Source organism: Urocampus carinirostris, chromosome 1 (genome assembly GCF_059441175.1).
Source record: "Urocampus carinirostris isolate Australia breed hairy pipefish chromosome 1, RoL_Ucar_1.0, whole genome shotgun sequence".
Taxonomy (NCBI): Eukaryota; Metazoa; Chordata; class Actinopteri; order Syngnathiformes; family Syngnathidae; genus Urocampus; species Urocampus carinirostris.
In genome coordinates this window covers 68,333,950-68,346,708 of record NC_142349.1, presented here as the reverse complement: position 1 = coordinate 68,346,708, position 12,759 = coordinate 68,333,950, and the positions used below count along the sequence as shown (strand labels likewise).

General features: G+C 41.4%; 1 protein-coding gene across 1 annotated transcript in view; it reads right to left on the bottom strand.

Moving 5' to 3' along the window:
- The window catches only part of LOC148376640 (receptor-type tyrosine-protein phosphatase mu), a 366,093-nt gene that overhangs the window by 4,992 nt on the left and 348,342 nt on the right, over positions 1-12,759 (bottom strand). The window contains exons 28-31 of the mRNA XM_088349733.1: positions 11,749-11,898; positions 9,972-10,145; positions 6,079-6,210; positions 3,459-3,584 (exon numbers count right to left, since the gene is read on the bottom strand). Of these exons, the coding sequence (XP_088205859.1) occupies positions 3,459-3,584; positions 6,079-6,210; positions 9,972-10,145; positions 11,749-11,898 (582 nt within the window). The remainder of the gene's footprint in view (positions 1-3,458; positions 3,585-6,078; positions 6,211-9,971; positions 10,146-11,748; positions 11,899-12,759) is intronic.

Here is a 12,759-nt window from a genome sequence, read left to right as displayed (position 1 = left end):
CAGGAATCACATATTTAAATGCAGTGTATAATGTTAGTCGCTAGATGGCGTGTGGGTTGAATAAATGAGCAATAGGGATAGTGAAACTTTGTAAACACAATGCTCTCTCTGTGCCTCTGGAGCAGACTTGGAATGTGGGAGGCAAACTCTTCCAAAACTGAAACTTTGTAAACACAATGCGTTTCTGTAAGAAATGAATGTGGGAGTCAAAGTCATCTTTTGACCTTGAAAGCGCTTGCTTCTGAACACCAAGTGGAATTGTAAAACCACACACTTATTGAGTATACTATAAAAATAAAGATATAAGAGTACAAAAGTATAAGAGTATATAAAAATACAGTAGTATGAAAGGCACATTCAAACCATAATTTCTCTTTCGCTCAGTAAAAATACTATATTTACTTTTGTAACATGCACCCCTAATTTTACATTAAAAAAATTGGTATAAACTTAAAACTCATTTTTATAGATGACACAGGAAAAGGCATTCATTTTTATCACATCATCGCATTATTTTTCCTACTCACGGTGCCACATAGTTCAACATTGTTTCGACTAAACTCTTTCCCATAATGCCCCATTACAACATTGCACAACTTGCCACCGTGAGTAAAAAAAATAGTATAGATGATGAGATAAAATGTAATACCCTTTCCTATGTCAACTAAAGCCCTAGTGGTCTAGTGGTTAGGAGTTGCCTCTCTCATTGCCGCAACCCAGGTTTCAATCCCGTTGCAACCAATGCTGATCAAATGTGTTTTTGTCAACAAATCAATATTTGCTCGATTGTGCGAATAAACTAACGTAAAACGTTGTTATAACGCGCAACAAAAATGTGAGTATAAATTTAATATAAGCAAAAAAATATCAGTTCGTCACCGATTTCTCAGCTCGCCTGCCCCCTAGTGGCATCTGCGAGCGTGTTAAATGCACAATTTACATCTCGGGCCCCTCCCGGGTGACCGACGTTGACGGATGAGGACGGTTACCGGGGGAGACGTGCGGTTAAGCAATCAGCCGAGATCCAGACACTCTAAATCGCACCCAGACACGCCGATCAATAGCTGCCGTCGCCGATCGGCCTTGATGAGACCAAAAATATTCGGCGACATCTAAAGTTGATGTGGTGGGTTTTCAGATCTCGCTGTTACATTGGGTTTGATTTTCCTATTTACATTTAAAAAAATGGCTAAAATAGCTTACCAGTGCTGGGTCATTGTTATTTTCTAGTAAACTGGGTCCCTTTAACGACACTACCAATAAACAACCTGGTAGTTACATAGTAATAACACAGTAATAACATGATAAGTTGTTATTTTAGAAATAATATCAATATATATGCAAAAAAAGATGTCTGAGTGGGCGGATTGTTGCACAAATAATATAATATCAATATATATATATATATATATATATATATATATATATATATATATTATTTCTAAAATAACAACTTATCATGTTATTAGTGTGTTATTACTATGTAACTACCAGGTTGTTTATTGGTAGTAGGGTTAAATGGACCCAGTTTACTTTAATGACCCAGCACTGGTAAGCTATTTTAGCTATTTTAGCTATATGAGCTACGATTGATTTGTGTCAATGGGCTGCTATAAACTGACAGGAATTCTGCCATTTTCCTGGACAAATTTCACACATGTTTACAAACACGGAAGGGGCTCTATAGGTGTTGGGCAATCTCATCTCATCTCATTAGCTACACCGCTTATCCTCAGTAGGGTCGCGGGGGTGCTGGAGCCCATCCCAGCAATCATCGGGCAGTGGGCAGGGGACACCCTGAACTGGTTGCCAGCCAATCGCAGGGCACACGGGGACAGACAACTCACTCGCTCATTTACACTTAGGGACAATTTGGACCGACCACCTGAAATGCATGTTTTTGGAATGTGGGAGGAACCCGGATTGCCCGGAGGAAACCCACGCAAGCACGGGGAGAACATACAAACTCCGCACAGGAAGTCTGGAGCTGGATAATTGAGTTAAATATCTGTTTATAAAAAACAGAGAAAAATTGCCGAATGTCACTCTTACTAATGATGTTGATTGTCTAAATTGGTTAAAATAGCATTGTAAATATTCATTTTGTCTGCATTTTAGCATTTATTCATGGACTGAAGAGTTAATATTTAATTAATTTACATTTTATTATTTTGCATTTTCAGGCATTTTGTGTTATTGTTATTTGTTTATGATGGAAAAGCTAAAATTGTTTTGTATTTTACAATTTTGGTCGATATTTGAATATTTTTATTTATATTTGATGTGTTTTTCGCGGATCCCCTGCAAAACATATGAAATTATTAATTGCTAAATAATTTGGCGCATAATCTTTGATAATTAATGAAAAAAACAAAATAATCAAAGGATCCGTTTGGGGGCTGAAGAGTCGGCTCTTCACAGTGAGCCAAACCAAAGGAGCCGGCTTTCTAAATAGAGCTGTCCTCTTGGTTATGCACTTTTAAAAAAAAAATGTCTTAAAAGCGTAGTTTATGGAGTCAGGAAACATGGTCGTGGCAACAATTCCAAGCATTGTCAAGCACTCAAAACCATAACATTAACTCAAGAGATAGAGCGCTCGTCTTGGGATCAAGAGGTCGCAGGTTGGATTCCCTGGCTCCCGTGTGTTATATGTCGAAGTGTCCTTGGGCAAGACACTGAATCTCTAATGCCCCCAATAAGCAGGTAGGCGCCTTGCATGGCTGACTCTCTATTGGTGTGTGAGTGTGTGTGTGAATGGGTAATGATCTGCATTTCATATAGCACTTTTCAAGTCAAGACTTCCCAAAGCGCTTTACAGTGTGCTTCACATTTCCCAATAGCGGCCGTGCAGCCATTTAAGGCGCTAACCTGCTTATCGGGGGCATTAGGGGGTTCAGTGTCTTACCCAGGGACACTTCGACATGTAACACGGAGGAGCCGGGATTCGAACTGCGATCTCTTGATCCCAAGACGAGCGCTCTACCTCCTGAGCCACTGCCGCCCCAAGTAAGTAAGTGTGAAGCACATTGTAAAGACTTGAAAAGACTTGACTTGAAAAGGGCTATATACATGCAGACCATTAGCAGTAAAATTCCAGGATTTTCAGGATTTCAAGCACCCGTACAAACCCTGGTAGGTACTAACACAAATTATAAGGCGCAAGTGACATGGAGGAAATCATTCTTCATTTAATGTGAAAAGAACAATGCGGAAAAAACGAGTTTCTGACATTTTTGAATTTCTTATCTGAAAAAAAGAAAAAAAAAAAAGAAGAGAAAAATGTCCTAGTAAAAGACCAGAAGGCCTCGGCCTCTGCACAGCTTGAACGCGCAAATGGCGGCAAGTGAGTGGGAAGAGCCGGCAGAATAAATCGTCACCCGCAGAAAACAAGTCAGCAGGAAAGTTGGTGGGTAAAGACAAACAAGAGAAACTATTATTATTATTATTTTTTTTTTTACCCGTGCTGCGTTGTAGATGCGGAATATTCTGCTGATGATGTCCTCCTCCAGGTCGGCTGACACAAACTCCACCTGGATCGGCCCGTGACGGTGGACGCCATTTTCCGGCCAGTACTGAGGGCACAGCTGTAGAAAAGACCAAGTTGTGGTGAAGATACACTCGCGAGAACCTACGGCTCGCGAGCCATAGGTGGCCCGTTTCATGAGTACATATGTCTCATATTATTGTGGAGTAAAAGTAGAAACATCTGGAAGGGGCGTAACTGACAGGACTTTGGCCAGGGCAGGGCGACTCCAACTATTTGCTTAACTGATAAGAATTTGGACTCCAACTATTTGCTTAACTGATAGGAATTTGGCTGGGTCAGGGCAACTCCAACTATTTGCTTAACTGATAAGAATTTGGCTGGGTCAGGGCAACTCAGAGAACACGACTGAATGTTTGGATGAAATAGACAACGTGTCCCCTCTCATTTCAACTCTCTCTGCCCGGTTGTGTATGTTTTGGGGCGTGGCCGATATACGACCTGCTCCGAAAATATGACCCAGCGACCATATTTAGTGAAAATAAGCTTTTCTGAAAATAAAAAAAAATGCAACCACACTATCAGCTAAACTGCATTTCAATTAGAAAACAACGTCTTAAAAACATGTTTTTCATTTAAGTTTAAAGCAGGTTGCACAAAATATTCCAGGAGAGAAATCCAAGTCTGTAGACTTTTTTTCCAAATCCAAGCACTTTCCAAGCACTTTCAAGGCCAATTTTCCAATTTTTTCAGTACCCTTAAAAGAGAAAATCCAGAGTGAATCAATCCATAGCATTTTGCAGTTTGAGGTGACCGAGCGCTGAAAACCTGACCAACCCTGAGCCAAATATTGAACCAGCAGCTGAATGTGCCATAGAAAAATAAATGAAACTGTCCTAATTCACCTCTAGGGGGCGATGACCACTCACATGACAAATTACAATTGCAGCGTCCGTGTCGCCTTCATTTTCAAGCCGACTATTATTTTACTATATTTGATCGTTCTTCGTTTACCACGTGGTCTGTCGAGTCCGACAGCCGAAAACTGTGGCAACAATTTCAAGCATTTACAAGCACTTTACCCAAAATCCAAGCGATCTTGTGTATTTCCAGCACCCCTGTGAACCCTTGTGCGCAGCTCGGTGACACGGTGGCAAACAAACAAGAGAAAACAAGCTCTGTTGCAGAGAGTTGAGAACATGCACACCCACAATGGCGACGGCAGTTGTGTGTTTTCGTGCGCTGGTGTGTGACAGCGAACGCAACGCGCTCCCTCGCTGCCATCTACAGCTGCACTTCCTGCATCGGTGGGCTACACTGAGAATACAGAATGAAAGATGCGCCCGCCGAAAAACCGGGGAGCGAGGGGAGTGGGAGGGCTTCGGTCTTTGATGGGCGGGCCTTGTGTCAGAGCCTCGGGCTGAGAAATGTGGAGAGCGACCCGAGGCCTCCACGGAGACTTGGACATATCGGCAAACTTTTAAAGGGATAATATAAAATACCTAACACTGTTCCATTCTGAAATCCTGAAGCAACCCAACTACAGTGGTAACTCGTTTAACTATGGAATTATTCAACCCTGAGGAAAAAATATGGAATCGGCGCATTTTGAGAAGAAAATAAGGACACACTCAGTCAATTTCCTTGCCTTAATTGGGAACCTAGCTTAGATGATGTCTGCTCATTAGTCAGCAGTTAAAAACTAAGTGGATTGGCAAGAATCATGCCTCTCTTGAGACCAAAGACAGGATCATGTAACTACTTGTATGGTTGCCAAAGATGTGGGCTGTTCACGGTCAGCTGTACCGAAGATTTGGAACAAGTACAATCAGCATGGGAAGGTTGTTAAAGTCAAGAGTACTGGCAGGCCAAGGAAGACATGTAAGTGTCAAGACAAACAACTAAAGGTCATATGTCTTGAAAACGGAAAATGCACAAGATAAATAAATAGGAAATGGAAGGAAGTTGGAGTCAATGTATTTGACAGAACTGTGCAAAATCGTCTGAACAAAATGGGAATTTCATATAGGTCAATACTGAAATCCTGAAGCAACCCAACTACAGTGGTAACTCGTTTAACTATGGAATTGTTCCAACCTGAGGAAAAAATATGGAATCAGCGCATTTTGAGAAGAAAATAAGGACACACTCAGTCAATTTCCTTGCCTTAATTGGGAACCTAGCTTAGATGATATCTGCTCATTAGTCAGCGGTTAAAACTAAATGGATTGGCAAGAATCATGGCTCCAACAAGAAAGATTTCTCTTGATAACAAAGACAGGATCATGTAACTACTTGTATGGTTGCCAAAGATGTGGGCTGTTCACGGTCAGCTGTACCGAAGAGCTGTTTGGATTTATTTTCATTTTGTTTCTGTCGCATTTTATGTTCGTTCTGCCGGAGATCAAAGAGATCAAAGCCAGGAGAGAAAGCTTACCACGTGTTGTGAGTCATCATTTTATTCATATTTAGTTTATTTTGTCTTTTATTAGCATATTTGGTATTGGAGTAATCCAAAAGTAATTGAAAGTAATCCAGTTAAAGTAACCCTACCCAACCCTGGTTGCCGACCCCTGGTGTACATGTTAGCATACCTGCGCAGGATCTACGTCATTGAGCATGACAATGGAGGTGCAGTGGTAATCCAGAACCAGCCTCCAGAAGTCCTTGACCGTGTTGGGTAGAGGATGCTGCGTGACGATGAACGCCGACGGCTGCTTGTAGCTCTGCCGGGATGGATGGCGGCCGAGAAAAACAGAAACAAATACGTTAAGGGACAAAGTCGCAAGATCACAATCCTGGCAAAAAGTCCACATCGGGTCCGAGGAGACGTGAAGGCCGCCATCTGCCATTCAAAGCTGACGTGCCAGATGGTCGCTTCGACCGAAGTTATGGTGTACGAACGATTCTTTTGCCAATCGATGCTAAACTTGGTTACAAAATGTGATTGATTAATTCAACGAAGTCAGTTGTGATAACACAGCTTCAGTATTCGTAGTGTAACCTTTGAAAAACAACAACAAAAAGTTGGATTTTCTGTATTCGTAGTGAAGGATTTTATACATCTGACTATAAAGGATTTTATACGATCGAATAAAAATGACATTTAATACAAAAGACATTCACTGGCTGGGCTGTGGTGCGAGGTCAGGGCACCCTGGTGAAAAATGTTGTCTACAGGAACGGCGGGAACGGGACGTAAGGCCCTGATGACGTAGAAACGCTCGGTGTTGTTTTGAGTATTCCAGACATCGCGACGCCCAGGGGGGGCTTCCTTGGCACGCCCATGGGAGGAGTCGGCACGCCATTATGCGAGGGGACAGCTAAAGGACTTCAGAAGAGGGCTTCCCAGAGACTCCAACAACACTAATAGAACGTAGAAACGCTTGGTGTCGTTTTGAGTGTTCCAGACTTCGCGACGCTCTTCGACGAGATGGTGAAGCCCAGGGGGGGCTTCCTTGGCACGCCCATGGGAGGAGTCGGCACGCCATTATGCGGGGGGACAGCTAAAGGACTTCAGAAGAGGGCTTCCCAGAGACTCCAACAACACTAATAGAACATAGAAATGCTTGGTGTTGTTTTGAGTATTCCAGACATCGCGACGCTCTTCGACGAGATGGTGAAGCCCAGGGGGGCTTCCTTGGCACGCCCATGGGAGGAGTCGGCATGCCATTATGCGGGGGGACGGCTAAAGGACTTCAGAAGAGGGCTTCCCAGAGACTCCAACAACACTAATAGAACGTAGAAACGCTTGGTGTTGTTTTGAGTATTCCAGACATCGCGACGCTCTTCGACGAGATGGTGAAGCCCAGGGGGGGGGCTTCCTTGGCACGCCCATGGGAGGAGCCGGCACCCCATTATGCGGGGAGAAGATGGCCAATAGGAAAGAGCTAAAGTACACTAAGTAAAATTGTTAATGAAATTAAATCTGCCCCCGTGTGAAAATGTCCGCCTTCTTGTTCATCTTTTCCCTCAAGAAACGAGCGCGCATAAATTGTAAGGGTGAATGTAGGTTGTGTTTGGTTAATGGAGTCAGATAACTCATTCGAACAATTTGGTAAACGGTACATTTTGATATTAATTCCCTACAGTAGCAAAGATATACACAAAACAGCCTAACTGAGACAATAAATGCTAGCTATAATTCAGTTTATGTAGCATAAAATTTGACAAAACAAATGCTGTATTTGTAGCAAAAGGTAGACAAAAATGACCCAAAACAAGCTGCTACTGTATATTTTGCATGCAATTTATGATAAAGTATTTGTATCAAGCAACTCAACAGAAAAAAAATAACAATTTATTGTGTATTTGTAGCGTATAAATAAAAAAAAACAATTAAAAAAATGTTAGCTTGCATATCTGTAGCCAAAAATTACAGAAAATGCTATCTGCAACTATATAGCGTACAGTTTGAAAAAAAATGCTAACTATACTTTTATATGTGTAGCATCCAATGGAAACAAAATGCTAGCTACAATACTCTAATCGTAGTACAGAATTTGAAAAACAAATAAAAAATACTAGCTACGAATATCAAAAAATGACCAAAAATTCGAGCTGCGGCTTGTATATTTTGCTAAAAATTTAAAAACGAGTGCTAGGTTCAAGTCTGTAATTGCACCAAAAAATTAAAATTAAATAAACAAAAAAGCTAGCTGATTCTGTATTTGTAGCAAAAACGACAAGTTGCGATGGTATATGTAAAATTTGGAACAAAACAAAATTTAGCTAGCTATACTTCTACATTTCTGAAAGAATGCTAAATATAAGTCTGTATTTGTAGAAAACGCACAAAAAAAATCGTTCTAGTTGATTCTGTATTTAACAGACCCCCCAAAAATCCAACTGCTACCATCTAAATCTAATATTATACTGTATATTAATAGATTTGCGTGTATGTGTGTGTACGTATGTGGCTTATAGGCTCCGAAACAACTGAACTGATTTTCGTAAAAACCTACACAGTTGTACTTGAGGCTTTTGGGAGTGTTTTCAAGTAGGATTGGTGTCAAAGCACCCCCAACAAATACCAACAAAATCGATAAATATATTTTGTCTACAAGCGGCTCTTTAGCACTCCCTAGTGCAGGGGTGTCAAACTAATTTGAACTCGGGGGCCACACAATAGAACAAACATTCTGTCGGGGGCCGGACTAGTAGATTAAAGAGAAAGAAAAAGAGAGATAAAGAAATAAGAGATAGAGGGAGGGAAAAGGAAAGAGGGCGGGACAAAGAAAGAAAAAGAGAGAGAGGGGAGAGAGCGTGAGAAACAAAAGAGATAAAAAGTCGTGAGAGAGGGGGAAAAGAAAGGGAGAGGAAGAAAGAAATCCAAAGGGAAATAGAAAGACAGAAGGAGAGAAAAGAGAAAAGAAAGCGCAAAGGGTAGGAAGAGAGAAAGAGAAAAGAGAGAAAAGGAAAAAAGGAAGTTAGAGCAAAAGAAGTTAAAAAGACACAGAGAGAGAAAGAGACAAAGGAAGAGAAAAAAGAGACAGAGAGAGTGGGAGAAAAGGGGTGGAAAAGAGAAAGAGAGAGAGAGAAAGAAAAAAACAAGAAAATTCAATCCCTTAGCCCACAGGTGTCAAACAGGCGGCCCGCGGGCCAGATCAGGCCCGCTAAGGGATTGAATCCGGCCCGCGAGACAGCACTCAAAGAAGCACAAGAGAAAAATGAGTTGCAGGTTGAAATATGTAAACTACATGTTGCCAAAGCCAGGTGCCTCGAACAAAGACACTGTACTTGTATTTCTTTTCTCTCTCTCTCTCTCTCTCTCTCTCTCTCTCTCTCTCTCTCTCTCTCTCTCTCTCTCTCTCTCTCTCTCTCTCTCTCTCTCTCTCTCTCTCTCTCTCTCTCCCACCTCTTTTCTCCCACTCACTGTCTCTTTAACTTTCTGTGTCTCTCTTTTTCTCTTCCTTTGTTGCTCTGTCTCTTCCTCTCTCTGTATCTTTTTAACTTCTTTTGCTCTAACTTCCTTTTTTCCTTTTCTCTCTTTTATCTTTCTCTCTTCCTACCCTTCGCGCTTTCTTTTCTCTTCTTCTGTCTTTCTATTTCTGTTTGGATTTCTTTCCTCCGCTCTCTTTCTTTCCCCCTCTCTCATGACTTCTCTTTTTTATCTCTTTTCTCTTTGTCCCACCCTCCCTCCTTTTCCCTCCCTCTTTCTCTTATTTCTGTATCTCTTTTTCATTCTCTTTAATCTACTAGTCCGGCCCCCGACAGAATGTTTGTTCTATCGTGTGGCCCCAGAGTTAAAATGAGTTTGACACCCCTGCCTTAGCCTGATCTGGCCCGCGGGCCGCCTGTTTGACACCTGTGCCCTCGTGGCTCCCTGGCACTTTTCCAACAAACCACAGTCCCGACAACCTCGACCAAGTAGAATGCCCGGCAACGCCAAGCATTTGTAGCAAACTATTTCAACAAAACCTTAAATTCACGAGCTGCTAACTGACAATAAAACCACGGTGGAAAAGACTAAAAATGGTGGACTTACATCCATGAGCGCGGCATTGATGTAGTTGGAACTTTCTCCGTCGATGGTGATGAGGAAAGGCAGGCAGCGATCGGGCGGCAACACGTCCATGCAACGGTTTTTCTCGTGGTTGCGGGGAAGAAGTGCGATGCTGCAGTCCTCCACCCTCAGCGTGGGGGTCACCATGTTCAGAGTCTAGAACCACACCCCCCAAAAAAACCCAAAACACAAATATAGTTACAATGCCAGGAAAAAGTACATGTCCCTGACCTGAATTCTGTCTTTTTGGCACGTTTGTCCCGCGCAAACGTTTCGGATTATTAAAGCATTCTTAATGTCCCACAGATTCAGTGACCCAAGGAAATAGCAAATGCATTTCATCTATTAAAGCAGGGGTGTCAAACTCATTTTAACTTGGGGGCCACACATTGTCTCGGGGCCCGGAACGGTAGATTAGAGAGAAAGAAGAAAAGAGAAAGAAATAAGAGATAGAGAGGGCAAAAGAAGTAGAGAAGGAAAGACAAAGAAAGAGAGAAAGGGAGAAAGAGAGAAAAAAGCGAGAGAGAGAGAGAGAGAGAGAGAGGGAGAGAAAGCATGAAAAACAAGAGATACAAAGGGAAATAGTGAGAGAGGGGAAAAAAGAGAAATAGAGTGAAAGAGAGAAGGAGAGAAAGGAGAAGGAAAGAAAGAAAAAAGGAGAATGGAAGAGAGAGAGAGAAAGTGAGAAAAGGAAAAAAGGAAGAGAGCAAAAGAACGTAAAAAGATAGAAAAAGACCAAGAGGAACAAAAAAAGAGAAAAAAGAGAAACAGAGAGAGTGAAAGAGTGGGAGAAAAAGGGAGGAAGAGAGAGAGAGAGAAAAAGAGAAAGAAAGAAATACAAGTACAGCATTTGTTCGAGGCACCTGGCTTTGGCAACATCAAGTTGACATATTTCAACCCGCTGCTTCTTTTTCTCTCGCGCTTCTTTGAGTGTTGTCTCGCAACCCGGATTCAATCCCTTAGCGAGCCTGATCTGGCCCCCGGGCCGCCTGTTTGACAACTGTGTATTAAATCATACAATTTTAACTCTACTTGTATGGTTGCCAAAGATGTGGGCTGTTCACAGTCAGCTGGACCGAAGATTTGGACCAAGTACAAACAGCATGGGAAGGTTGGCTCTATGTAGAAGAAAAATAAATCTCAAGAACTCAATAGACTTGCCACTATCTAAGAAAATTCCAGAAAAGGATGAGAAAAAAAGTGATTGAAATCTATCAGTCCGGAAAAGGTCACAAAACAATTTTCAAAGCTGTAAGACTCCAGCACACCACTGTCAGAGCCATTATCCACAAATGTTTTTTTCTGAAATGTACCACTAGGGGGCACTCAATATGACACATGGTCCCCTCACTTATTGATTAATATCGGTACGATAGTTCAAGTATTAAAATCAATGTTTTTTCCGAATTGTACCACTAGGGGGCACTCAATGTGACACACGGTCCCTCACTTATTAATTAATATTGGTACGATAGTTCAAGTATTTAAATCAATGTTTTTTCCGAATTGTATCACTAGGGGGCACTCAATATGACACACGGTCCCTCACTTATTGATTAATATTGGTACAATAGCTCAAGTATTTAAATCAATGTTTTTTCCGAATTGTACCACTAGGGGGCACTCAATGTGACACACGGTCCCTCACTTATTGATTAATATTGGTACGATAGCTCAAGTATTTAAATCAATGTTTTTTCCGAATTGTACCACTAGGGGGCACTCAATTTGACACTCACTTATTGAGAGAGTGACCTACCCGGAACTCCTCCTTGATGGGGCTGGAGTTGGTCTGGGGGTCCAGGCGGTTCATGTCGTAGTAAACGGACCGGAACTGTCCGGCAGGGACGGTGGTGTCGCCGCAGAGACAGGCCTCCAAGATGGCGTCGTGGATGAAGACGTACTGCTCCTGCAAAACAGCGCACTCGTCAGGCGCAAAAGAAAATCTAGCCAACTCACAAAAATCAGGGCTCGAAATTGCTAATTAAGAAGCGAATTAAGTCAAAGTTACAGTGCATGAAGTTAAAAATATACGGGTTCCCCTGACGCTGTGTTCTAAATGCAGTATTTTGAAATCAATGTCGAAAGAGAATGAAGTTGAGTAAAGTCAGTGGAGTTTTTCGAGAACCGGCTTCTTCGGCTCGGCTCACTAAAGAGAACCCGGCTCTTTCGGGTCCCAAACGGCTCTTCAGGTTTGTTTTTGCGTCTTTCATCCCTACATTGCCAAATATTATGTAAAATTATGCACAGAATGACTTAAAGGAAGGTGGAATAGAACAAAAAAGAAAAAAAAAATACCAAAATGAAAAAGTAGTGAAAAGCTGAGAAAAAAATAAACAAAAGGAAGAGAAAAAAGGAGGAAAATTTCAGAAAAAAAGAAAAGAAAGAAACAAAGGGAATAAAGTAAATAGAGAACAAAGAGAAAAAAGTAACAGCTAGGAAAAAATAAACACAATTAGATTTGTTTTAAAGGAATTAAAAAAGAAGAAAAAGTTTGTGTTGCATTCCAATAATTTCCAATTATATCAAGTGAATCTTGTTGCCAACATTGTACTGGCATATTTGTCCCACACAAAGGTTTCAGATCATTAAAGCATTATAAAGGAAATACCAAATGCATTCCATTTATTAAAGCATACAATTTTAAGTCTACTTGTATGGTTGCCAAAGATGTGGGCTGTTCACGGTTACAACCGACTCAATAAGCCCCGCAAAATGTTAATATTATGCGACAAAAGATACCAGAATAAAAAAGAAACGGAAATCTTGT